Below are 27,569 nucleotides of genomic sequence, written 5' to 3' on the forward strand. Positions count from 1 at the left end.
ACAGTTCAGAACTTGTTTCTTACAAAAAGAAAGGAAGAAAGAAAAACTTTAATGCCCTATTGAATTCTCAGAAAGGGCTGTGGAAGGGCTACTTTTGTTCACATAGGAAGGGGAACTTTATTTGATTTTGCATATTTGAGTTCTGTTAGTCTCAAATGCACTGAATTTGAGGATATGCAGAATAACACTGACTGAACAAAGAAAAACAAGTCTTGCCCACACTTAGCTTACTTATTAATTGTTGTAGATAATTAAATGGGATTTTTTAATTTTCTGACTCAGTAATGCATAACTTAAAAGTCTGGAATAGTCTGAAATATTAATTTCTCTGATGCTGGATAAAGAATTCATTGTATTACACTTAATAGAGTTTAGACATAAGTTTTGGCTGTTATATAATTTTAACTATACCTTTCATGTTTCAGCACATTTGAGTTTCATTTACTCTCTTTTTTATGGCTACTATATACCATGTTTGGAAACCCTGGTGGCATAGTGGTTAAGAGCTACGGCTGCTAACCAAAATGTTGGCAGTTCGAATCCACCAGGTGCTCCTTGGAAGCCGTATGGGGCCGTTTCACTCTGTCCTATAGGGTCGCTATGAGTCGGAATCCACTTGATGGCAACGGGTTTATATACTATGTTTAGAAGTAATGAAAAACAACTGAAAGTATTTCAACATTTAAGTGAGTAGGGGTATTTTAACTATATTCACATTCTTTCCCTTTACAGTTATTTTAGGAGTTCAGGTGAAGGGAAAGCTGACATGAGTAATACAGATCAAATGGAAAGTTAAGTGGTCAACATTAGTATGTAAATTAATCAATGGTTTTAGAGCTTATTAATTTAAATAATAGAGTATATATTCTACATACTGTAGATAACTTTTGCAGCCCTGGTGGTGCAGTGTTTCAGAGTTTGGCTGCTAACCAACAGGTCAGCGGTTCGAACCCACCAGCTGCTCCACAGGAGAAAGATGTGGCAGTCTGCGTCCATAAAGATTACAGCCTTGGAAACCCTATGGGGCAGTTCTCTTCTGTCCTATAGGGTCACTATGAGTTGGAAATGACTCGACAGCAAAGGGTATAGATAACTTTTACCCGTGTGTTTATAGCCAACGGAGTCCTGCCTTCTAACTGTTACACATTAGAACAGGAAGGAATTAAGGTAGACTATTCCACGTGTACAAGTAGAGTGAACTAATAATAAAACTTTTCTGATATTGTAACTTTTCTGATATTGTAGTAAAACTACTATTAACAGAGTTGCTCTACATAATCTAACACATTTAATGAAACAATCTAATTCCTTCATATCACATTACATGTCTCTTTATCCTTTCATCCATGGTACTGTTTAAAGAATAACTGTTATTCACTACTTTTTCTGTCCAATAAATGCTGTATGTTTTTTTTTGCACAATAAAATACAATCAAATTTTTATGTTGCAGTTGTTTTATTTCTGATCCTTCCATTTTTTTGACTAGCTTAATATCAGCTTTATTATAAGAGTTTTTTGAAGTAATATGGCAATTTACAGAGGCAATAGAATGCCTGCATTTCTGGTAACTGAAAACGGGTTCTCTTACAAATCTAAATTAAGAATTTCCTGTGGCTCCTTATTTTTAATAATGGCTTCAGCTCAGAGGCAGTAACTAGACAATAGGTGTTTTATTTTGGAAATAGTCTTTAATTTGACAGTGAAGATCATTCTTAAACTCAAGGAAACCCTAATATGTATGATAATTCTGGATCTTTTCAGAAATCGATTGAAATAATCCTGGATCCTTTTATTATACACATATAGCCAGTGATTTTTCAAACTTTAAACCTGGAATTATATCACAAAGGAGAACTCTAATAAGCACATATTTAAAATGTATGAATGCTAACAGAAGTGAAGTGGAAAAATTGCATTTGTATAGTATCTATAATTAGTTGATTTTATAAAACAAGCTAAGGTTAAATTTCAGAAATGTGCATTTTGATAAATTAACCTCAGAATAATTTAACAATTTCAGGAATAAAGCAGAAGGCCAACAGATGGTATATAATTGTTTAGTTCTATTTTTTTTGTTAGATAAAATTTTATAGTAAAATAATAATCATTTTTCCCCACACAGAGTTTTCTAATTCTCTTCTGTCTGCTGAGGAAGAACGCCAGATCTATAACTCTGACCTTCAGTTATCTAATAGGAATGAAACACTTGAACTTCTCTCTGAACCTCCAGTTCATTCAACTAAATTTTATTCCAAAAAGGAAGGCAGTGCCCCAGCTTTCATCAAAGAAGTATCAAATGCTGAAATAAGCGTTGGGGATGTGGCTAAACTGTCAGTTACCGTCACCGGCATTCCCAAGCCTAAAGTTCAGTGGTTCTTCAATGGAGTAATGTTAACCGCTTCTGCTGACTACAAATTTGTGTTTGACTGTAATGATCATAGCCTGATCATTCTGTTCACCAAGTTTGAGGATGAGGGAGAGTATACATGTATTGCTAGAAATGAATATGGAACGGCAGTGTGTAATGCTTATCTAAAAATAAATTCCATAAGAGAGGAACACAAGGAGACAGAAATAGAGTTAGCAGTGGAGAAACCACTGGAAAAGCTTAAAGATCCTTGTCCTCCTTACTTCCTTAAGCAGTTAAAACCAATTCAGTGTGCTCAAGGGCTCCCCGCCATCTTTGAGTACATGGTGCTTGGAGAGCCTGCACCCACCATTTTGTGGTTCAAAGAAAATAAGAAGCTTTGCACCAATGTTTATTACACTATCATTCATAATCCTGATGGCTCCGGGACGTTCATTGTCAATGACCCTCAGAGGGAAGATAGTGGCCTCTATGTCTGTAAAGCAGAGAATGTGTGGGGTGAGTCCACTTCTGCTGCAGAGCTGCTTGTGCTTCTGGAAGACACAGACATGACTGATTCCCCCTGCAGAGAAAGGTCCACTCCAGAGGCTCCTGTAGAAGAGGGCATTTCTCAAATAGATTTTCCACAGATGTCATCGTTAAAGGACCTTTACGTTGAGGCCTTTGACTCAGAACAGGAAATTACATCTTTTGTAAAGGACACCATTTTGAAAGCTACTTTGATTGCAGAAGAAAAGCAGCAGCTTTCTTATGAGCGTGTAGTTAAAACCAGTGAACAGAGCAGTCGAGTTATTTTAGAAACTCAGCAATTGCAATCAACAGTTATGTTGGGGCAGGATATGCCCACCCCTGAGAGCACCACTGAGCTTCTTTCCATTGATGGCACAATTCTCATTCAGCCTATCAGGGAACCACCTCTCAGTTTACAGCTGCAGACTGTCCAGTCCCAGAAAACCCTCCCCAAAGAAGATATGCTAATACTTCAAGAGCCTGAATCACAAGTGGTTCTAGCAGATACTGAAAAAATCTTTCCAAGTGCCTTGTCCACGGAAGAAATTAGTTCATTAACAGCCGAGCCTCTGCAAACTTTATTAGCTGAACCTGAAAGGAGTTATCCACAGTCTTCAGCGGAGCCCCCACCACATTCATATTTGAGCACTGTGGCTGAGGAAGTACTTTTACCAAAAGAAAAGACAGTATCTGCAGTGTTCAAAGAGCAGAGAGTGACTCTTCAGAAGCAAGAGGCACAAAGTGCCCTCATCTTGACTCAGGGCTTAACTGAGGGATGCGTGGAAAGTTTCCAGGGTCCTGACATTGCAATCTCTGAGGTAAATTACGAGCCCCAGTTTCCTTCAGAACACACATGCATGGAAGAAGGGGGACTCATGTTAGAAAGTGCGGATCAACTAAAAAGTGTAGGACAAGATTTTGCAGCCAAGCTTGAGGAAGGCCAGTCTTTAAGCTTTCTGCTAGCACTTGAGGAAAAGCAGATGCTGTTCAAGGAAGAACATTCTGGTAACTTGGTAATGCCTCCTAGCCAAACCATTGAGTGTAAAAAAGAAGCTATGACGATAAAGGAAGTGCAGGAGGTACAGGGAAGTGACATTCTTTCTAAGGAAAATTTGCTTGCTGGTATTCCAGATGAGCAACGATTAAACCTGAAAACTCAGATCCGCAGGGCTCTGCAGGCAGCAGTGGCCAGTGAGCAGCCGAGTCTTTTCTCTGAGTGGTTAAGAGATATTGAAAAGGTGGAGGTCAAGGCCATAAACCTCACCCAAGAGCCCAAGCGCATCCTGTGCACCTACCTTATTACCTCAGTGACATCTGTAATCCAAGAATTTACCATCACTCTTGAGGGCATTGATCCTCAAATGGCTAACTTGAAAACTGAACTGAAGGATGCTTTGTGCTCTATTATATGTGAGGAACAAAACGTCTTAGTAGCTGAGGATCCCAGAATTCAGAAAGGAGGCAAAATGGGTTTGCAGGAAGAAATGGATTCTTCTTCAGATTCACAGAAGGTGGAAGTAGTCACTGAACCAGAAGTTGAATCTAAGTACCTTGTCTCAGCAGAAGAGGTCAGCTATTTTAATGTGGACAGTCAGGTCAAAGTTGTGGCTACAACTGTTAGTGATGGGGTTGTTGCAGCTGCTCTCTCTGATGAAAAACAGGATGACATTCTAAAACTATCTGAGGCAAAAGAGAAGTCCTCTGAAGGAGGTACTGAGGAGGTTGATAGAGCAAAGGTACGGGAAGCCGAAGGTAGCTTAGTCACAGAGGATTGTCCTATTATATATACACCCTTGGAGGACACCGTTGCTGACGAAGGTGATGCCGTATACCTCACTTCCTCCATAACAAATGCTAAAGAGGTAAACTGGTATTTTGAGAGTAAACTGGTGCCTTCAGATGGAAAGTTCAAGTGTTTACAAGATCAAAATACATATATGCTAGTGATTGACAAAGTAAATACAGAAGAACATCAAGGAGAATATGCCTGTGAGGCCTTGAATGACTTCGGAAAAACAACAACTTCAGCAAAACTCACTGTAGTAAAAAAAGGTTGGATTTTAAGGATTAAACAGATCAAGTTTTAACATTCACTGGATTGTAATGATTTAGGTTTCATCACTGAATTTTCACTTACCTGCCACTGCCAGATGCGGTTTATCTAGAATAAGTATAAAACCAAAGACATAATCATGGTTATTAACATCCCTCCTTTTTCTCCTTACTGCGCGTTTTTGGGTAGTTTGTTACCATATTTATGTTAGTACTTGTTTTAAAAATGAAACATACTACCGTATGTTTTGTAATAGACATATGCTTTTTAGTTTATTTGTGAAAATATTTTAATATGTAATAATAAGCTGTCAGTGACAACTAGCCATCCCTAAGTCACCAGCCTCATCCCTGAATTCAAAGTAACCATGATTAGTTCTCCCTTTGTGTTTCCCGTTTCTATTTCTTGTTTGTTGTTGTTTCACTTCATGGCTTTAGTGTATCAGGTTTTTTCACATTTTTTTCAGTGTTCCTAGTCAGCATGATGTATTTAAAGAATGTATCATGATGTTATGCATGTAAGCCAATAGCATCACATTGTAATAATTTTTTTTCACAATTCACTGCGAAGTAATGATTGAATATGTTGGAAGTTGCTTATTGCCTTCTTTTGCCTTCAACAGTCTTTCTCATTTTCTGGTCACTTATCTTAAATGGCTGCAATCCGTCGCACCAGTTTTAGCTGTTTTACTTCATTAACTGCAACGCAAGTTAGAAGGAGAAAGAAAAATGTTGTATGTCTGATAAGGAGGCATGCTAATGGACTCTGCTTCCCTTTCTAGCTGCCCCAGTGATCAAGAAGAGAATCGAGTCCCTGGAAGTAGCTCTGGGCCACCTTGCCAAATTCACCTGTGAGATCCAGGGTGCCCCCAAGGCCCGGTTCCAGTGGTTTAAAGCTGGCAGAGAAATTTATGAGAGTGACAAGTGTTCTATTCGATCTGCAAATTATGTCTCCAGCCTAGAAATCCTGAGAACCCAGGTTGTTGACTGCGGCGAGTACACCTGCAAAGCTTCCAATGAGTATGGCAGTGTCAGCTGTACAGCCACCCTAACTGTGACAGGTAAATGCCGTACATTGACACAGATGTTATCGCCTCATTTCATTTTGTTGCCTAGTTTGCTTTTTGTCCAGGTGCAGGCAGTACTTGTCCTACCAACTGAAGAAACCAATAACCAAGATGGTAACATGGTGGCTAGGTGCTGCAGAGCCTATGTAGGATAAGAGATCATTATTTCTAGTCTCGTTTCTAACAGCAGCTGAAGAAAAAATAAAAATCATTTATTCTGAAAACAATTTTAAGGAATCAAATGAGCAGTGGCTCCTGAGAGTCGGGTTTTGGGTTGTTTTTTCTTTTTTTTTTTTAATTTGGTTTTTTTGTTTTGTTCTCTTTTTAAAACATGACTAGCTGGATGAAATATGTGCGATAACTACTGGATTGGCCCTTAATATGAAACATTTCAAGGCAGTTTGGTGCTACTAGAAAAAAAAATGATGCTCCAGTTTATTTAATAGTTTAAAAACCAGTTAACCAATTGAGAACAGAATTATAAACTGAAAAAAGCTAGAGTATTAGATAGAAACTAAATCCTGAAGTGCCACAGGGAACGAGTACAGGACTGTAAAGGAGGATTCTTGCCCTAGGATTTATTACTAATTTAAAAATAAGAGCAACTACAACAAATCTGTTCTTAATTTCCTGTTTGGCACACAGGGTGATTTTGAAATAGTTAATACTCGTTACATGCTTGGATTTCCTCATTAGCAATAATTAAGTGTCTTTGTCTCTCTCGTTGTCTCTGTGTCTTTCTTTCTCCTTCCCAAGGGAACATGTGAGCGTGAACTGTGGTTTGATGTGGTTTGGGGTTAGGAGTAGCTGTGTTGAGAGAAGTCACGCACAGAATGTTATGGGAGACTGTCCCTGGTGTTCCCTTTCAATAAGAGCATCAAGGGGAAGGACAAATACAGCACATCTCTTTGACTTGAAAAAGTCAGGGATCCCGGTAGCATCCTTTTCTCTGCAGCTCTTTTATATATCAGAAAGTCTGCCAAGATCCTAAGAACCCAGTCCCGTGGTAACCCAGTTAGTGGTTTTCAGTTTCTGGAATTATTTATAATGACATTTTTTAATTTTCTTTAACCAAATTAGGTTAATTCAGTAATGGGACTAATATATGAGCTTTAAATAATAAGAGGAAAGGATAAGAATGATATGTAAAAATTAGAGTTCTTAAAGGCTTGCTTCAAAATGCAGAATGGAAATGGGAAATTATTGGTATTAAACGTTTTTACAAGTTTGAAAGGGCCTAAGGGATGCGTTCAAAGTCACATCAGTTAAGGAGTTGCTGGAGGTTGATATGAGGGTTAAGGAGACTTTCCAAAACGACTTCAATCTTCTTATCACTTAATACCCCTAGTCTTTAAAAGAGTCAAGTACATTTTCTCTCTCATTCTTAAACAGTCTTCTAATTCATAAAATTAAAGTATCAGCTGAATTGCTTACCAAATCAAACAATCAGTTACTAAATGGACAAATCTTTAGCAATAATAAGTCAGTGTTACTAAATAAAGGAACATTTGTTCTTGTGATAGAGATGTTTAAAGTTAGGTCTTGCTCCTCTATAAAGAACTCTTTCCTTTTTTTTCACAAATCTTTTGTTCTTATTAATGCATTATCCTGTTTTAAATAATGTCTTGTATCTATCTAAAGACATAACTCATCTTTTGTCCGTCTTGGAATATATAATTACAACAAGAGCTTTGGTGGGGACAAAATGTAATGCTGAAACACTTTTCTTTTGCAGAGGCATATCCACCAACCTTTTACTCCAGACCTAAGTCTGTTACAACTTTTGTGGGTAAGACAGCCAAGTTCCTTTGCACCGTGACAGGGACTCCCACGATTGAAACCATCTGGCAGAAAGATGGGGCTGCTCTATCCCCTTCACCCAACTGCAGGATTTCACATGCAGAAAACAAACACAGTTTAGAACTCTCAAATCTTACAACTCAAGATAGAGGCGTTTACTCTTGCAAGGCTTCTAACAAGTTTGGAGCTGACATCTGCCAAGCTGAGTTGATCGTAATCGACAAACCACATTTCATTAAAGAATTAGAGCCTGTGCAATCAGCAATCAATAAGAAGATACACCTGGAGTGCCAGGTAGATGAAGATAGAAAAGTCACAGTTACGTGGAATAAAGATGGGCAAAGACTGCCCCCTGGGAAAGATTATAAGATCTTTTTTGAAGATAAAATAGCATCACTTGAGATACCTCTAGCCAAACTAAGAGATTCAGGCACTTATGTCTGCACGGCTTCAAATGAGGCTGGAAGCAGCTCTTCATCAGCAACAGTAACTATTAGAGGTAAGAAATGTGTGAAGATATTTTTCATTTCCTTCTCTGGAGGGAAGCCTTAGTAGAAAAAGTGTTGTCAAACAATGCAGTCAGGGTACTTTATTCTAAAAATATTTCATTCAAGCAAGCATGTTGGTTTGGGGAAATCCTGGCTTTGTTTTGTTTTCTCAGTCTTCACAATTCACTTATGTTTGTTCTTTTCAAACTGCCTGCCATTAACAAAACTTGCTTAAAATTTTCTACTAAAAACTTCAAGTGTCTAGGCAATCCTTTAATATCTTCTTTTATAAAATTGCTCTTCGTGTAAGTATAGCTTTGTTTCTTTATTTTTTTCAATCAAGAGACTAGGAAAGTGTTTTAGAATCATTGAAAGCTATTGAGTGCACCACGGCTTTTTCAGAAATTGTGTGAAGATATTTTACGTGTGTTGTGTCTTTTTGTTGCATATGTCTAATTTTCATTTCTGGAGTTTAGGCTTCAGCTATCTTTTCCTTTTTCTTTTTGTAAACTTCATGTAGAACCACCCTCCTTTGTGAAGAAGGTGGATCCCTCTTACTTAATGCTCCCAGGTGAATCAGCACGCCTCCATTGTAAGCTGAAAGGCTCACCTGTGATCCAGGTTACTTGGTTTAAAAATAACAAGGAACTTAATGAAAGTAATACAGTCCGAATGTCTTTTGTCAATTCGGAAGCTATCCTTGATATTACGGACGTAAAAGTTGAAGACAGTGGAAATTACTCATGTGAAGCAGTGAATGACGTTGGCAGTGACAGCTGCAGTACTGAAATAGTTATCAAAGGTTTGTTTCCTCAGTCCATTATTTTTCTGAGAAAATGTTTTCTTTTTAATTGTTTGTAACACATTATTTATAAATGCTTTCATACTTTTGTAGAACCTCCTTCTTTCATCAAAACTCTTGAGCCTGCAGACATAGTGAGAGGAACAAATGCCCTACTTCAGTGTGAAGTCTCTGGCACTGGACCACTTGAAATTAGCTGGTTCAAAGACAAGAAGCAAATACGAAGTAGTAAAAAGTACAGGTTGTTTTCTCAAAAGTCTCTTGTGTCTCTGGAGATATTTTCTTTTAACAGTGCAGATGTTGGTGAATATGAATGTGTTGTTGCTAATGAAGTCGGGAAGTGTGGCTGCAGTGCAACACACTTATTAAAAGGTTAGTGCTTGGAGCTGACATCTCTTTAATAAATTACCAAAATAGCTTTCTTAATCCATGGAAGGAAAACTAGTACTTTCTCTTCATCTCCTATCCTTTGAAAACATGGTTTCTCTTGAGTCAACCTGGGAACTGGGAACAAAGTCAATCACGTTGTCTTGACACAAGTGTAAATACATAGACCCTGATAACAAAGGGAATTACATAATAAGCAGTATATCACCTATAGCTGATAACCATGCATCTTCTATGCTTCTGTCTCTTGAATGAGTTGTAATTCTTCAAATTTTTTCTTCTAATAAACTAACACCATGGAATAGCAGTATTGGACAAGATACATGTAATTTAGATAAAACTCTTAAATATGTATGGTGTTGAAAGTGTTTGGTAATTGATAAGTTTTGTATGCTCTCCTTCTTTAACTAGAACCACCAACCTTTGTAAAGAAAGTAGATGATTTTACTGCACTAGCAGGACAAACCGTCACCTTACGAGCTGCTGTGAGAGGGTCAGAGCCAATTTCTGTCACATGGCTGAAAGGACAAGAGCCCATTAAAGAAGATGGAAAAATCAAAATGAGCTTTTCCAGTGGTGTTGCAGTCTTGATAATCCCCAATGTTCAGATTAGCTTTGGTGGCAAATACACATGCCTGGCTGAAAATGAAGCAGGAAGTCAAACATCTGTCGGGGAATTAATAGTTAAAGGTTTGTGTAGGAATATTTTAACTTTGAATCCATATTTCCAGTTAAAGTGAAACCCTAATGCATACTTAGAATGCTAACTCTTTAATACCATTGTAGAACCTGCGAAAATCATTGAGAGAGCAGAGCTGATCCAGGTGACAGCAGGAGACCCAGCCACACTGGAATACACGGTCGCAGGCACCCCAGAACTCAAGCCCAAATGGTACAAAGATGGGAGACCCTTGGTTGCCAGCAAAAAGTACAGAATAAGCTTTAAAAACAATGTTGCCCAACTCAAATTTTATTCAGCTGAACTGCATGATAGTGGTCAATATACATTTGAGATTTCCAATGAAGTAGGCACCAGCTCCTACGAGACAACTTTCACTGTATTAGGTTAGTATTTTAGGAAACTATGCTACATATTCCTTTGGAACCCAACAAAGACCAAAAATAAATCACTGATCACTTTTCCACATTGATCTTTTTTCTCTTGTGCCACAAACAGATCGAGACATTGCTCCGTTTTTCACCAAACCCTTACGCAACGTGGATAGCATTGTCAGTGGTACCTGCAGGCTGGACTGCAAAATCGCTGGCTCCCTCCCGATGAGGGTGTCCTGGTTTAAGGATGGTAAAGAAATAGCCTCTTCTGACAAATATAGAATAGCGTTTGTGGAAGGAACAGCCTCTTTGGAGATAAGCAGAGTAGACATGAATGACGCAGGGAATTTCACTTGTCGAGCCACAAATTCTGTGGGAAGCAAAGACAGCAGTGGAGCCCTGATTGTGCAAGGTTGGCTGGAGACTTTGCATTTCATTCTTACCATAGACTATGTTCAAATTAAGTCTTCTTTCTTAATCACACCTCTTAATCATTTGAAATTCTTTCTTATACCCTTTCTTCAGAACCACCCAGTTTTGTAACTAAACCCGAATCAAAGGATGTTCTGCCCGGTTCAGCGGTTTGTCTGAAGAGCACTTTCCAGGGGTCTACCCCTCTCACAATCAGGTGGTTTAAGGGTGACAAAGAGCTGGTTTCTGGTGGAACCTGCTACATCACCAAATACGGTTTAGAAAGTTCTCTGGAGCTCTATCCAGTAAAAACCTCTGATTCAGGCACATATACCTGTAAAATCAGCAACGTCGCTGGAAGCATGGAGTGCAGTGCAAACTTGTTTGTAAAAGGTTTGCATCATTTTCTTGACATCTTTGTGTCTTTGCTATTATAAGCTCTTTCCTTTTTCTCACATTTCTTAATAACTTCCTTCCTTTCATAGGACCTGCCACATTTGTTGAAAAATTAGAGCCATCACAACTGTTAAAGAAGGGAGACACCACTCAGCTAACCTGCAAAGTAACTGGAACCCCTCCAATTAAAATAACATGGTTTGTAAATGATAGAGAAATTAAGGAGAGCAGCAAACACAAAATGTCTTTTGTGGAATCCACTGCAGTTCTAAGGCTTACAGATGTTGCTGTCCAAGACAGTGGCGAGTATATGTGTGAGGCTCAAAATGAAGCTGGCAGTGACCACTGCAGTAGTATCATAATAGTGAAAGGTTTGTGTTTACCTTGCCCCTTGTTTTACCAAAATTGGGACCTATAACATAGACTCCTCCACTATTAACTCAAAATAAATCCTTTTTTCTACTACAGAGTCACCTTACTTTACCAAAGAATTTAAGACAGTTGAAGTGCTGAAGGAGTATGATGTCATGTTGCTGGGTGAGGTGGCAGGCACACCTCCCTTTGAGATCACTTGGTTCAAAGACAACATGACTCTGCGAAGTGGTAGGAAGTATAAAACCTTCATTCAGGATCAGTTGGTTAGCCTGCAGATCCTCAAGTTTGTAGCTGCAGATGCTGGCGAGTACCAGTGCCGGGTGACCAATGAAGTGGGGAGCAGCACCTGCAGTGCCAGGGTGACTTTAAGAGGTTAGTGTTGGTTCACACTATGGGTTTACTCTGCAGTCAATTCTTTAAAACAAACAAACAAAAAAAAGCCAGTTTTGCTACAAAACTGGTCTTGATTGAGAATTTGTTCTTCTGTTAGATCCCCCAACCTTTGTAAAGAAGATCGAGAGCACCAGCTCCCTTCGAGGAGGCACAGCTGCCTTCCAGGCCACTCTGAAAGGCTCCGTGCCAATCACGGTTACTTGGTTAAAAGACAACGAGGAAATCACAGAAGATGACAGTATAAGAATGACCTTTGAGAACAATGTGGCCAGTCTGTACCTCAGTGGCATTGAAGTAAAGCACGATGGGAAATATGTCTGTCAGGCTAAAAATGATGCAGGAATACAAAGATGTTCTGCGTTACTCTCAGTAAAAGGTTGGTTCTGAACGTTTTCCTTGGGTCTGAGGAAGAAATGAAGATGTAAGCCTTTTTAGCAGAGCAATTCACCATCTACATGTATTCCTTTGTTTTCTACAGAACCAGCAACAATCACTGATGAGGCTGTGTCTATAGATGTCACCCATGGAGACCCAGCCACTTTGCAGGTTAAATTTTCAGGGACTAAGGAGATTACTGCCAAATGGTTTAAAGATGGCCAAGAACTGACCCTGGGCCACAAATACAGAATCAGTGTTACTGACACAGTCTCCGTATTGAAGATTATTTCTACAGAAAAGAAAGATAGTGGAGAATATACTTTTGAGGTCCAAAATGATGTTGGGAGAAGCAGCTGCAAGGCTAGCATTAATGTACTAGGTTGGTATTGCTTTTCTATGGCAAGGAATTGAGCATATCTGTGCTCCTTTGTCTCTTATGACAATTTAAGAGAAAGTACAAATTGATAGATTGACCTAATGTTTATTTTTGCTTTTCTGTTGGATAGATCTTATCATTCCTCCCTCATTCACCAAAAAGCTGAAGAAAATGGACAGCGTTAAAGGGTCTTCCATTGACTTAGAATGTATAGTGGCTGGGTCACATCCCATAAGCATCCAGTGGTTCAAAGATGACCGAGAAATTTCAGCTAGTGAAAAGTACAAATTCTCTTTTCATGACAATACTGCCTTCTTGGAAATCAGTCACCTGGAAGGTACAGACAGCGGAACATACACTTGTTCTGCCACCAATAAGGCAGGCCACAACCAGTGCAACGGCTATCTGACCGTCAAAGGTTGGCAACTTCTACCTCCACCCATCAAGAACTTACTTCATTTTCATTTCTTAACTCTTAGCTATTGTTCAGGTCTAATATAAATCTTCCTCTCCCCTTTTGCTTTGTCTTTTACCCAGAGCCCCCTCACTTCGTGGAAAAGCCACAGTCACAAGATGTTAATCCTAATACAAGAGTTCAATTAAAGGCTCTTGTGGGTGGAACTGCACCCATGACAATAAAGTGGTTTAAAGATAACAAAGAGTTGCACTCGGGAGCAGCTCGCTCAGTTTGGAAGGATGACACCTCCACTGTCCTAGAGCTCTTTTCAGCCAAAGCTGCCGATTCTGGGACCTACATTTGCCAGCTAAGCAATGATGTTGGCACAGCAACCAGTAAAGCCACTGTCTTTGTAAAAGGTCTGGTCTCTACATCTCTTCACTTTCTTGCTTGTCTAGATTTTCTTTGGGGAAGAGCGGGGAGCTAAGAAATCAATTTTGCTCATTGGCCTTTGTTTTAAAAAATGTTCAACACTTTTTTTTTCATATTCAGAACCTCCTCAATTCATTAAGAAGCCTAGTCCAGTATTAGTGTTGAGGAATGGACAATCAACATCATTTGAATGCCAAATAACAGGCACTCCTGAAATCAAGGTTTCTTGGTATCTGGATGGGAATGAAATAACAGCCATTGAGAGACATGGCATTTCCTTCACTGATGGTTTGGCCACTTTCCATATTTCTGGTGCCAGGGTAGAAAATAGTGGGACTTACGTCTGTGAAGCTCGAAATGACGCAGGCACGGCCAGCTGCAGCATTGAACTAAAAGTGAAAGGTTCGTTATCGGAATCTGCTTTCCATTTTGGCCGTGCTGCCTGGTAGTCTTCAGGTTTTCCCTTGAGTAAGTTAGTCTCTGTCTTCCTTTTAAATCTTTAGAACCTCCCACCTTTATCAGGGAGCTGAAGCCTGTGGAAGTAGTGAGAGATAGTGACGTGGAGCTGGAGTGTGAAGTTACAGGAACATCTCCATTTGAAGTCACTTGGATGAAGAATAACAAGGAAATTCGAAGCAGCAAAAAATATACACTAACTGACAGAGTATCAGTGTTTAACCTCCACATAACCAGGTGTGACCCTTCAGACACTGGTGATTACCAGTGTATTGTATCCAATGAAGGAGGCAGCTGCTCTTGCAGTACTAAAGTCTCCCTGAAAGGTCAGTTATAAACACAAGAAACAGGCTGCCAAATAAAACTTCTGTTCTGCTTTTTAATTTTATGATTACGAGTCTCAACTAAAATGCACCTCTTCTTTCCACACTATCTTATTTAATCACAGAACCTCCATCGTTCACTAAGAAGATAGAAAATGTCACTACTGTTTTGAAAAGTTCTGCCACCTTTCAGGGTACTGTGGCAGGGTCTCCACCTATTTTTATAACCTGGCTCAAGGATGATCAGATTCTTGATGAAGATGATAATGTTCATATTTCATTTGTGAACAATGTGTCTGCACTTCAAATCAGAAGTGTGGATAATGGGCACAGTGGAAGATACACCTGTCAGGCCAAGAACGAGTCGGGTGTTGAGAGGTGTTATGCCTTCCTTCTAGTACAAGGTTTGTAAGCTGTTCGCTTTCACATTTAGTCTATAGAGACAATTTAGTCAGCACAGCTTATTTCTAGTGGGATTATCTGTAATTTATCTGCTATTTTAATTATTACTGCAGAACCTGCTCAAATCATAGAGAAGGCAAAATCAGTTGATGTTACGGAGAAAGACCCGGTGACTTTGGAATGTGTTGTGGCTGGAACACCAGAACTCAAAGTTAAATGGCTCAAAGATGGGAAACAAATAGTGCCCAGTAGATACTTTTCGATGAGTTTCGAAAATAACGTGGCCAGTTTTAGGATTCAGTCAGTAATGAAGCAAGACAGTGGTCAGTACACTTTCAAGGTGGAAAATGACTTTGGAAGCAGTAGCTGCGATGCCTACCTGAGAGTACTAGGTTTGTACTTTTGCCCCAGTCGGCTTCTCTTATTTATAAAATGCCCTTTGTAAGTGAATGGTGACATATTAATGGATGTGTTTTGCTACTTTCATTGGACAGATCAAAATATCCCTCCATCATTCACCAAAACATTGAGCAAAATGGATAAAGTCCTGGGCTCTTCTATTCATATGGAGTGCAAGGTTTCTGGCTCACTTCCTATCAGTGCTCAGTGGTTTAAGGATGGAAAAGAAATACCTACAAGTGCAAAACATAGACTTGTGTGTCATGAGAACACCATGTCACTGGACATTAATAATCTGGAATTAGAAGATACTGCAAATTACACATGCAAAGTGTCAAATGTAGCAGGGGTTGATGCATGCAGTGGCATCTTAACTGTGAAAGGTTAGGATTTCTTCACTTCTTCTTGGTTCTTTGGGAATGCTTTAAAATTTGGTGACTCTTACCGTTGTTTTCTTTTAGAGTTAAAAATCTCAATAATTCTGTTTCTTTACATACATAGTCATTGAATTCAAGAAATATTCAGATTACCTATTTTTAGTATGTTTTCTTATATGTTGAGAACACTGTCAAAATAATTCAACTATAAGGAATTTAATTAAATATATTTCTCTTGGAATCTATAGAACCACCAAGCTTCCTAGTGAAACCTGAGCGACAACAAGCCATACCTGATTCAACAGTGGAATTTAAAGCAGTACTAAAAGGAACACCACCATTTAAAATAAAGTGGTTTAAGGATGATGTGGAACTTACCTCTGGACCTAAGTGTTTTATTGGCTTGGAAGGGTCAACTAGCTTTTTAAATCTCTACTCAGTGGACGCTTCCAAGACTGGACAATATACTTGCCAAGTTACCAATGATGTTGGCAGTGACTCTTGTAGTACAGTGTTGCTTGTGACAGGTGTGCAGGTTTGATTGTTTTATGTGTCTGTCTCACCCGTGGCTCCAATTCTTTGTGTAATCTCTTGTGGTGCATCTTGCCAGTCAAGAAAGTACCCTTCTTTTTGACACAGTAGACTGTATTTGGCAGACAATGTTCATGTTTATCTCTTTCCTACATACTGCCTAACTTAACTTTTGTTACTCATGTCTGTTCCCTTATAACTTCTTCTTTCCTTGACTCTCTAGAACCACCCAAGTTTGTGAAGAAATTAGAAGCATCTAAAATCGTGAAAGCAGGTGATTCAGCACGACTTGAGTGCAAGATAGCTGGATCCCCAGAAATCACAGTTGTGTGGTACAGAAATGAACATGAACTTCCAGCCAGTGAGAAATACAGAATGACTTTCATTGACTCGGTGGCAGTTATACAGATGAACAATCTCAGTACTGAGGACAGTGGGGACTTCATTTGTGAGGCTCGGAATCCTGCTGGCAGCATAAGCTGCAGTACCAGGGTTATAGTAAAAGGTAGAAATTTCTTATGTTTCTTTTTCACTGAAACCCACCTTCTTCTCCCCTGGGTACCATAGCTCTTAGTTCTTTTACTGTCATTTTAGTTTTCATTTGAGATTATGAATAGTCTCCCAAGCTATTATTATTTCCTTTTTTAGATGATATTTCTTCTTAAGCTGTGCTTATATGTAGCTAATCATTCTGGAATATTTTTCTTATTATTCCAATGCCATAATTCTGATCACCTCAGCACAGTGTCCAAATGGTTCAAATTAGATGTTTTAAAAGTGCACAAAAGAATGAAGTAGGCATTTTAAAGATTATTTTGCCATCAGTGAATTTCCAGATATATCATCATTCTCGCTATAATAATAGCTTCACCATTAAAAACAAGGAACATTTATTACATACATACAAGGTTAAAACAACACAGGTTTTAACCTTATAATTAAAATCAGACAATTATATTTTTTCTTTGACAAGAATCAGTTCCTGTCTTTCAAAAAATTAGTTACTATATCTTAGTACAAGTAATGCCAGTATTTTCTGCTACCCTTTCCAGTATTTTTTGTCACAATGTCTAAGTTTGTCATGTTGAGAGGCAATTACTTCAATTACCATTTACTGAAATAGAAGGCTTAGATCACAGATATTGTGAGGACTTCAAGTGACTCAGATATAGAGCATATACAAAAACTTTTATCTCTGAAGTCCGGATTCTATATTTCAGACAAATCATATTAATTAATATACTTGTTTTCTTACAAATTTTGTATCAATCTTTATAGTCCAAGATAAATTAGTTAGGAGGAGTAGGCAGAATGCCCAACTGCTAAGTCAGAACATCTAGAGTCTAAGTTCTCCAGCTACCTAGTTGAGTGATCTTATAAAGGTTGGCTGCCTCTCTGAGTGATAGTGCTGGGCACTATTTAGCCTTTATCATATCTTGAACCTTCCTTCCAATTTAAAACAAAGAAACAAAAACCTCTCATTCTATGAAGTTAAATAGCCCAACTCATGAGAAATTTTTTATTTTACAGAACCACCTATTTTTAGCAGCATCCCTCCTGTAGTAGAAACCCTTAAAAACACTGAAGTTAGTCTTGAATGTGAACTTTTGGGAACACCACCATTCGAGGTGGTGTGGTATAAAGACAAGCGTCAACTCCGAAGTAACAAGAAATACAAGATTACATCCAAAAACTTCCATGCAAGCATTCACATTCTAGATGTTGAAACCTCAGATATCGGTGAATACCATTGCAAAGCACAGAATGAGGTTGGGAGTGATACTTGCATTTGTACTGTAAAATTAAAAGGTAAGTATATTTCTTGCATGTGGCAGAAATATGGGAAATGTACAAAATGCTTTTTTTTTCTCTCTCTCTCTTCCATTATCTGGACAATCTTTTCAACAATCTCCATCCATCTTTCCCTGTTCAGAACCACCAAGATTTGTCTCCAAACTGAACAGCCTCACTGTTGTAGCTGGTGAGCCAGCTGAGTTACAAGCATCCATAGAAGGCTCCGAGCCTATTTCTGTTCAGTGGCTTAAAGAGAAGGAAGAAGTAATTAGAGAAAGTGAAAACATCAGAATTACATTTGTGGAAAATGTTGCAACTCTACAGTTTGCAAAAGCAGAAGCAGCTAATGCTGGAAAATATATCTGTCAAGTCAAGAATGATGGCGGAATGCGAGAGAACATGGCCACACTGACTGTTTTAGGTTGGTACAATAGTCCCCTAGTAAAAAATGGTACCAAACACTGGGATGAGTTACTAAGAATGACTGGCAGAATCTCTTTTTCTGAATTTCTTCTAGAACTATATCATTGATCTTCATCTGTTTGGAAGATTTAGGGGAGAGGACCTAACTGATCTTTTAAGCACTCTTCTCTCTTTCTGTGATTCTAACAAAATTTAACCACGTTTTATTGCTTACTTACTGCACTTCTTGGTGGATGAGGAGATATAATAATGACTATCTTTTGCTTAAGCCTGCAACAGTTGGGAAGCAGCAAATGCCACAAGGAAATTTTGTTTCCAAAGTACTAGTTGTTAAAGCTCATGAGCTCCAAAGATCCAAGTTTGATAAGAGACTTTTGGGACATATTAAATTTCAATTTAGAAATTGTTTGGGTAAGACTTTAAAAAAACATAAAAAATGCAAAGAAGAAAAACTCAAGTAATCCATAATAACATGGAGCCTTGGCTCAAAAGAGGCTCAAGCTCAAATCAATATACCCTGTCTCATGTACATGAAGTAGACTAGTGCACAGACATGTATATCTTAATAATATTTCCTATAACCTTACGACAACATGTAATTATGGAATCACATTTTAAAATCTAGGGAGGGAGCCCTAATCTAACCCTGTCATTGGAATCTTAGTGAATTTGATGGTAGAGACATAGGAAAGGTCACCGACTTTGACAGATGGTTATCACGTTTTATTTCAGAGCCCGCAGTCATTGTCGAGAAGGCAGGACCAATGACAGTGACTGTAGGAGAAACATGTACCTTGGAGTGTAAGGTGGCTGGCACTCCCGAACTCTCAGTTGAATGGTACAAGGATGGAAAACTGTTGACCAGCAGCCAAAGACACAAGTTTAGCTTCTACAACAAAGTCTCTTCTTTAAAGATTCTCTCTGTTGAAAAGCAAGATGCAGGAACATACACTTTCCAGGTTCAAAATAATGTTGGAAAAAGCAGCTGCACAGCTGTGATTGATGTTTCAGGTTAGTTCAGATATCTTCTGATTGCTCGCAAATTCCTTTTAAAAGATTCCTCCTTTCAAGTCTCTTCTCCTCTCTCAAATCATCATGAGTCTCTTGGCTTTTCTCACACAGACCGAGCGGTTCCTCCGTCTTTCATACGAAGACTGAAAAATACCTGTGGGGTGCTGGGGACCTCTTGCATCTTGGAGTGCAAAGTAGCTGGCTCCTCGCCTATCTCTGTTGCCTGGTTTCATGAGAAAACGAAGATTGTCAGTGGAGCCAAGTACCAAACCATGTTTTCAGATAATGTCTGCACTTTGCAGCTAAATTCTCTGGACTCATCAGATATGGGATATTACACATGTGTGGCTGCTAATGTCGCTGGGTCTGACGAATGCCGTGCAGTGTTGACTGTACAAGGTCAGTGTCAGACAGTCAAACCCTTTCTTACAAATTCCTTCTTGAGTCCACATTCAGGTTGACATACAATCAGAAGTTCTCTTTTTTGATTCAAAATTGCAACTAGTTTTAAAGCTTATAGGATCTTTTCATTGTCTTTGTCTACATAGAACCACCCTCTTTTGTGAAGGAACCTGAGCCTTCAGAAGTACTACCAGGCAAAAATGTAACCTTCACAAGTGTTATTAGAGGAACCCCTCCATTCAAGGTTGGCTGGTTCAGAGGTGCCAGGGAACTGGTGAAAGGAGAGAAGTGCAACATCTATTTTGAAGACACTGTGGCAGAACTGGAATTATTTAATGTCGACATATCTCAGAGTGGAGAGTATACCTGTGTGGTTGCTAACGATGCTGGCCATACATCCTGCACGACTCGTCTCTTTGTCAAAGGTTGGCTCAAGTGCATTCATCTTCCTGTTTTCTGTATACTGACCTCATTGTGGTTTTACTGTGTTTAACCACTGAGTTTTGTCACTCACTAGAACCAGCTGTATTTGTGAAGAAGTTGAGTGATCACTCTGTAGAACCAGGGAAGTCGATAATTCTGGAGAGCACCTATACTGGAACACTTCCAATTTCAGTCACCTGGAAAAAGAATGGTTTTAACATAACTCAGTCGGAAAAATGCAGCATTGTCACCACAGAGAAAACGTGCATGCTGGAAATTCTCAGTAGCACAAAAGGAGATGCAGGACACTATTCCTGCGAGATTGAAAACGAGGCAGGAAGGGATGTTTGTGAAGCTGTAGTATCCACATTAGGTGTGTTGGCCTCATTCTTCTTCAGATTATTTGCATTCTTCTAACATGAAACATGGTTTTGTTTGGTTTTCTTTAATTCTAGTCGCTGATTATGAGTCTTTATTCTTTAGAACCTCCTTATTTTGTTACGGAACTGGAACCTCTGGAGGCATCCGTTGGAGATTCGGTATCTTTACAATGCCAAGTTGCTGGGACACCAGAAATTACAGTGTCTTGGTACAAAGGAGACACCAAGTTACGGCCAACTCCTGAATACAGGACCTACTTTACAAACAACGTGGCTACACTTGTTTTTAATAAAGTGAATATCTATGACAGTGGAGAGTATATGTGTAAAGCAGAAAATAGTATAGGAACAGCTTCTTCTAAGACTGTCTTCAGAATTCAAGGTGATGATTTTATTTTGGAAATTTAGAAATGTCTTTTTGCTTATCTTAACTCTTTTATCTTTATTGGGAAGTTTTCCTTTCATCTATTAGTGTCTCAAAGTATTACTTGTTTTTCTACAGAGCGCCAACTTCCACCTTCCTTTGCGAGAGAATTAAAGGACATTGAACAGACTGTTGGGTTACCAGTTACACTCACTTGTCGATTAAATGGCTCAGCACCCATCCAAGTGTGCTGGTATAGAGATGGTGTACTTTTAAGAGATGATGAAAACCTGCAGACAGCATTTGTAGATAATGTGGCAACTTTAAAAATTTTGCAAACTGACTTGAGTCACTCTGGCCAGTACTCTTGCTCAGCTTCCAATCCACTTGGGACAGCATCATCTAGTGCTAGGCTGACAGCAAGAGGTTTGTTTCTTTGTTAATCTTTCTCATTGCAAATCATGACTTCTTGTTGTGTTATCAAAGCAGAAATGGCCAATGAAAAAAGCAAAAACAATACACATTGCCTTTTCCTTTTCCTCTCATCTTCCAGAACCTAAGAAATCTCCCTTCTTTGACATCAAGCCTGTATCTATAGATGTTATTGCTGGAGAAAGTGCTGATTTTGAGTGTCACGTTACTGGTGCCCAACCAATGCGAATCACTTGGTCAAAAGATAACAAGGAGATCCGTCCTGGAGGAAACTATACAATCACGTGTGTGGGAAACACCCCCCACTTGAGAATTCTTAAAGTAGGCAAGGGAGACTCTGGTCAGTACACTTGCCAAGCAACCAATGATGTTGGCAAAGACATGTGCTCAGCTCAACTCAGCGTAAAAGGTATCATTGCGTGGCATTTACCAACATTGGTGCTTTCCCACATTTGTGTAATTGTCTTCTAAAAGTTTCTTTAGTTTTAAAATGTTTGAAACAAACTAACTGGATCGTGCTAGAATTTGTACATTGGTGTTAGTAGTGACATTAATCAAAGTTATGCTTTCTTTTTTGTTTTTCTTTAAGTTAGCGTATCTCTAGGTATAACTTTATTAAAGAGTGTTGTTTAATTGAAATTTGTTAAATGTTATTTCAACTATCTGTTCTCTTTTTAAAATTCTTTTTCTGTTATATTACATTCTGACTTATTACTAAATGTTTATCACATACATCTATAATATATTAACTTGTATGTTTTTAGGTTATATAGCCAAACTACAAAAATAAATATATCGACTAAATTCTCTACTAAAACCATAAATTACTTCATAGAAACAAACAAAAAAAAAAGACAAATCCTATTTTGCCATGAAATCATCAGAAAATATAGTCTTAATACTAACCCAGTTTAAATATGAACTTATGGAATCTTCAGCCACAAACAAACTATTTTAATTTGTAAGTATTCCCTAATGATGTTTTCCTTTGGTTTACTAGAACCTCCAAAGTTTGTTAAGAAGTTAGAAGCTTCTAAAGTTGCAAAACAGGGAGAACCCATTCAACTGGAATGTCAAATAAGCGGTTCCCCAGAAATCAAAGTTTTGTGGTTCCGAAATGACAGTGAACTTCACGAAAGCTGGAAATACAACATGTCATTCATTAATTCCGTGGCACTGCTTACCATCAATGAAGCCAGCACCGAGGACAGTGGGGACTACATCTGTGAAGCTCATAATGGTGTTGGTGATGCAAGCTGCAGCACAGCCCTGACAGTAAAAGGTTAGACCACACAAACCTTCTTCCTTTCTTCCTTCTACTCTTATCTGGATTCCTTCTCAGGAATGCTATAAGCTCAAAAGGAAAAAAAAAAAAGTTTAGTCAAGGTTACTTGGAATAACTTTAGAATTCTTAAAGTAGCTTTTATGAATTGTCATTTCTTGTGTGGACAGATTGTCAAGTGGTCACACCAGTCACTCTTAATGATTCTATATTCTAAAATATTTTTTCCTTTTTAAGTAAACAGGTGTTCTCAACATTCATCATTTTTTTTCTTTCTGTTAGCTCCGCCTGTTTTCAGCCAGAAGCCTTCTCCAGCCGGAGCCCTTAAAGGTTCTGATGTTATTTTACAATGTGAAATTTCGGGAACACCTCCATTTGAAGTGGTGTGGGTTAAAGATCGAAAACAAGTTCGAAGCAGCAAGAAATTTAAAATCACTTCGAAAAACTTTGATACTAGTCTTCATATCCTCAATTTTGAAGCCTCTGATGTAGGGGAGTATCACTGCAGAGCTGCTAACGAGGTGGGAAGTGACACGTGTGTTTGCACTGTCAAATTCAAAGGTTTGTATGTATGGGCACAAAAAATATGCCTCTTCCTTGCACCTTTTCTTGCTTGACTCATAATTTGTGTGACTTTGAGTCTTATGTGTTTTTCTCTAACCACTAATTTCTTCTATTAGAACCTCCACGATTTGTGAAAAAGCTAAGTGACACCTCAACCCTTGTTGGGGATGCTGTTGAGTTGCGGGCTGTAGTGGAAGGCTTCCAGCCAATTTCTGTTGTCTGGCTGAAAGATAAAGACATCATCAGAGAGAGTGAAAATACCAGGATTTCATTTGTTAATAACATTGCAACTCTCCAACTTGGAAGCCCAGAAGCATCTAATTCTGGAAAATATGTGTGCCAGATCAAAAATGATGCTGGAACGAGAGAAAGTTCAGCAGTCTTGACTGTACTAGGTTAGTAACAAAGTTCAGCCTACGAAAAAATAAAGTCGAATGATCCATGATCATTTTCTACAGATATTACTCTTATCATAATATATTGATTACCCTCTATCTTAATTTGGGAGGTGACTTCATTTTCAACACAATATACTTCTTATTTTAGAACCAGCTAGAATCGTAGAGAAGCCAGAACCCATGACCGTCACTATTGGAAATCCTTTCGCATTAGAGTGTGTAGTGGCTGGGACACCAGAACTTTCAGCCAAGTGGTTCAAAGACGGAAGAGAGATATCTGCAGACAGCAAACATCACATTACATTCGTCAATAGAGTGGCTTCACTCAAAATCACCTCTGCAGAAATGAGTGACAAGGGGTTATATAGCTTCGAAGTGAAAAACAGTGTTGGTAAAAGTAACTGCACTGTGTCTGTACATGTTTCTGGTGAGTAGTATGAGGCTTGATCTCTTTACAGTTTTTCCAGGAAAATAAAAATAGCTTGTCCTTAAACAAAAAACCGTCCTTTTTCACATAGATCGAGTTGTGCCTCCTTCCTTCATCCGCAAGCTGAAAGATACAAATGCCATCTTGGGGGCATCGGTTGTTCTGGAGTGCCGAGTCTCTGGCTCTGCCCCAATTTCAGTTGGCTGGTTTCAAGATGGAAATGAAATTGTGACTGGACCCAGATGTCGTTCCAGCTTTTCAGAAAATGTCTGTACCTTGAATCTGAGCTTATTGGAGCCCTCTGACACAGGGATATATACCTGTGTGGCTGCCAATGTAGCTGGTTCTGAGGAATGCTCGGCAGTTCTGACAGTCCAAGGTCAGTGAGAACGACTAGGCTACTGCTTCTCTAATGCCTCTTCCATGTAACTTAATGCCTGTCTTGCATGGAATTTCTTTATCTACTCTTCATTTTTAGTCTTAGTTCCTTTTTATTCAAGTAGCAGAAGCACTTCTCACTTGGGTTTCTTTTTCCCCCTGGGATATCTAGAACCACCATCTTTTGAACAAACCCCTGATTCTGTGGAAGTTTTACCCGGAGTGAGTCTCACATTCACAAGTGTCTTTAGAGGCACACCTCCTTTCCAAGTCAAATGGTTTAAAGGCAGCAGGGAATTGGTGTCAGGCGAGTCATGCACCATCTCTCTAGAAGACTTTGTCACAGAACTGGAGTTGTTAGAAGTGGAGCCATCACAGAGTGGAGACTATTCTTGCCTCGTTACTAATGATGCTGGCAGTGCTTCCTGCGCCATGCATCTTTTTGTGAAAGGTTTGTTCTTTTTTCTAATTCATGTATTGCTTTTTTCATTTTTTTCTCAGTCTTCACTGGAGATGGGAATTTTACCCTTATGTTTTCTCCTTATAGAACCAGCCACCTTTGTGAAAAGATTGGCTGATTTCAGTGTTGAGTCAGGAAGCCCCATAGTTCTCGAGGCCACATATTCTGGCACACCTCCAATCTCAGTGAGCTGGATGAAGAATGAATTTCCTCTTTCACAGTCTCAGAATTGCAGTATTATCATGACAGAAAAATCAACAATACTGGAAATTCTTGAGAGCACAATAGAAGATTATGCACAATACAGTTGCCTCATACAAAATGAGGCTGGTCAAGACATTTGTGAAGCACTGGTGTCTGTCTTAGGTGTGTGAGAGTTACCTCTTGTTATTACTCTCTCCTTTCTTTAAGTGCCTTTTTTTAGTTAGCATGATTGATTGATTACCATCCTTTTTACCACAGAACCACCTTATTTTATTGAACCTCTGGAACATGTGGAAGCAGCCATCGGAGAACCTACAACTTTACAGTGTAAAGTGGATGGAACCCCAGAAATTAGAATTTCTTGGTACAAAGAACACACAAAACTACGATCAGCTCCTGCATATAAGATGCAATTCAAAAATAACGTTGCCTCCTTAGTAATCAACAAAGTAGATCACAGTGATGTGGGCGAGTATACATGCAAGGCGGAGAACAGTGTGGGAGCAATCGCTTCTTCAGCTGTGCTTGTTATCAAAGGTGATGATGATTTTGTTGAACTCATCTTTCTGTGTGTTGGCAGTTTGATTTTCTTATAAAAATCAAATTTTAATGGTTCAAAATATGTTGTGGATGTTTGCTCTCTTGTAAATAAGTATTATCTGTAACTTCTTTACAGAGCGCAAACTTCCACCTTCCTTTACAAGAAAACTGAAGGATGTTCAGGAGACTCTTGGCTTCCCAGTTGCATTTGAATGTCGCATCACTGGCTCAGAACCTCTTCAGGTGTCTTGGTACAAGGATGGGGTACTTTTGAAAGATGATTCTAATTTGCAAACATCTTTTGTTCGTAATGTAGCAACTCTTCAGATTTTGCAAACTGACCGGAACCATGTTGGTCAGTACAATTGTTCAGCTTCTAATCCTCTTGGGACTGCTTCATCCAGTGCCAAGCTCATTCTCTCAGGTGAGTAGCTCATCACTTTCCCTCTTTAATATAAACCAGCTTCACTGCTCTGAGCCACCAAAGGACTGGTACCATTTAGTTTCTGTCTGGGAGCGTGGAAACTCAAGTCACGATTTTGGTCTTCATTCTTTTCAGAGCATGAAGTGCCTCCTTTCTTTGATCTAAAACCCATATCAGTAGATCTTGCTCTTGGAGAAAGTGGTTCTTTTAAATGCCATGTAACTGGAACTGCTCCAATCAAAATCACCTGGGCCAAAGATAACAGAGAGATTCGCCCTGGAGGCAACTACAAGATGACTTTGGTTGAAAATACTGCCACTCTGACAGTTCTCAAAGTAGGCAAAGGTGATGCAGGGCAGTACACTTGCTATGCAAGCAACGCCGCTGGAAAAGACTCTTGTTCTGCTCAACTGGGTGTACAAGGTACTTGTTAGAGTGAAATAGCAAGTTCTCTCTTTTATATTTTCAATATCTTAAAACATAGGAGGTTGGATGTGCTTGAACGTTATATTTAAAGAAAGGACCATGGTCTAGTGATGAGAAATGATCAAAGGGACCAAGGGTCTTCCAAATAGGAACAATTAAAACATTTTTATTAAAAAAAAATTAAAACTAGAAAGACAAAGACTGAAAGGGAATGTTTTCAATGGCTAAAAACAGAGACTAAAGAGAGAGTGAAAATAAACTTTTTACAGAATTCTAAGAAAATCCAAGTTTGAAAGGAGCTATCCTAAGACAAACAAAAGAACTTATCTCAAATGACTGATTTTCCACAGTAGTTAGAAAATGAATGGATTTTGTCCCTCTAAGGGATAGCAGGGCCCCAAACTATCAAGTCTTTCAACAAGAGTCCAGATTAATTATAAGGTCAACTTCTTGTTTTCCACTACCCATTACAACAACCCATTGCCGTCCAGTCAATTCTGACTCATAGCACCAAAACCGTTGTCATTGAGTCAATTCCGACTTTTAACTACCCTATAAGACAGAGTAGAACTGCCCTTTAGGGTTTTCACTGCCAACCTTTTGGTTAGCAGAATGAGCTCTTAACAAATGCACCACCAGGGCTAGCAACCCCCTAGCCCTACTTAAAAGCAGGGGGTGGGGAATACATCAGTATTCTTTCTGAAGCTCACATTGTGGAAAGCAACCTTGTCTTTCTAGCATGTTCATGGCTGCTATTATAAGAAATTGAGTCTAACCTCAATGCATAACTGGTCTAACCCATTATAAATACCTTGAAATTAAACTAGAATTAGGTTTAGCATCCCATTTGCCCTATGACATATAGCTAATTATTTTTATCTCCCTAAGCCTGAATTTTTTGCTCCAGGTAATGAAGAAAGTAATGCTCTCATAGGAAGCAGTCCTCCAGTAGTTTACATATAGGAGAGTAATCAAACTCTCTCATTCCCTGTGGACCCTCAGAAGCTCTTACCTCTGCTTTTGGCTGGGAAGAGGGTTGCATAGTAGGGATTAATGTCTTTTC

General features: G+C 38.9%; 1 protein-coding gene across 1 annotated transcript in view; it reads left to right on the top strand.

Annotated features, from left to right (window-relative positions):
• Positions 1-27,569, top strand: part of TTN (titin) — a 271,570-nt gene that overhangs the window by 64,226 nt on the left and 179,775 nt on the right. Inside the window, exons 46-86 of the mRNA XM_004375465.1 lie at positions 2,124-4,931; positions 5,714-5,992; positions 7,734-8,297; positions 8,807-9,088; positions 9,182-9,460; positions 9,887-10,165; positions 10,262-10,540; positions 10,653-10,940; positions 11,054-11,332; positions 11,425-11,706; positions 11,804-12,082; positions 12,201-12,479; positions 12,582-12,860; positions 12,988-13,275; positions 13,395-13,673; positions 13,807-14,088; positions 14,190-14,468; positions 14,591-14,869; positions 14,981-15,259; positions 15,362-15,649; positions 15,892-16,170; positions 16,398-16,679; positions 17,705-17,983; positions 18,108-18,389; positions 19,124-19,402; positions 19,514-19,801; positions 19,951-20,229; positions 20,322-20,600; positions 20,711-20,989; positions 21,110-21,397; positions 21,525-21,812; positions 22,404-22,685; positions 22,968-23,246; positions 23,366-23,644; positions 23,796-24,074; positions 24,166-24,453; positions 24,625-24,903; positions 25,000-25,278; positions 25,375-25,653; positions 25,793-26,080; positions 26,216-26,503. Coding sequence (XP_004375522.1) covers positions 2,124-4,931; positions 5,714-5,992; positions 7,734-8,297; positions 8,807-9,088; positions 9,182-9,460; positions 9,887-10,165; positions 10,262-10,540; positions 10,653-10,940; positions 11,054-11,332; positions 11,425-11,706; positions 11,804-12,082; positions 12,201-12,479; positions 12,582-12,860; positions 12,988-13,275; positions 13,395-13,673; positions 13,807-14,088; positions 14,190-14,468; positions 14,591-14,869; positions 14,981-15,259; positions 15,362-15,649; positions 15,892-16,170; positions 16,398-16,679; positions 17,705-17,983; positions 18,108-18,389; positions 19,124-19,402; positions 19,514-19,801; positions 19,951-20,229; positions 20,322-20,600; positions 20,711-20,989; positions 21,110-21,397; positions 21,525-21,812; positions 22,404-22,685; positions 22,968-23,246; positions 23,366-23,644; positions 23,796-24,074; positions 24,166-24,453; positions 24,625-24,903; positions 25,000-25,278; positions 25,375-25,653; positions 25,793-26,080; positions 26,216-26,503 — 14,352 coding nt within the window. The remainder of the gene's footprint in view (positions 1-2,123; positions 4,932-5,713; positions 5,993-7,733; positions 8,298-8,806; positions 9,089-9,181; positions 9,461-9,886; positions 10,166-10,261; positions 10,541-10,652; positions 10,941-11,053; positions 11,333-11,424; positions 11,707-11,803; positions 12,083-12,200; positions 12,480-12,581; positions 12,861-12,987; positions 13,276-13,394; positions 13,674-13,806; positions 14,089-14,189; positions 14,469-14,590; positions 14,870-14,980; positions 15,260-15,361; positions 15,650-15,891; positions 16,171-16,397; positions 16,680-17,704; positions 17,984-18,107; positions 18,390-19,123; positions 19,403-19,513; positions 19,802-19,950; positions 20,230-20,321; positions 20,601-20,710; positions 20,990-21,109; positions 21,398-21,524; positions 21,813-22,403; positions 22,686-22,967; positions 23,247-23,365; positions 23,645-23,795; positions 24,075-24,165; positions 24,454-24,624; positions 24,904-24,999; positions 25,279-25,374; positions 25,654-25,792; positions 26,081-26,215; positions 26,504-27,569) is intronic.

Source organism: Trichechus manatus, unplaced genomic scaffold (assembly GCF_000243295.1).
Source record: "Trichechus manatus latirostris isolate Lorelei unplaced genomic scaffold, TriManLat1.0 scaffold00037, whole genome shotgun sequence".
In the NCBI taxonomy this organism is placed as follows: Eukaryota; Metazoa; Chordata; class Mammalia; order Sirenia; family Trichechidae; genus Trichechus; species Trichechus manatus.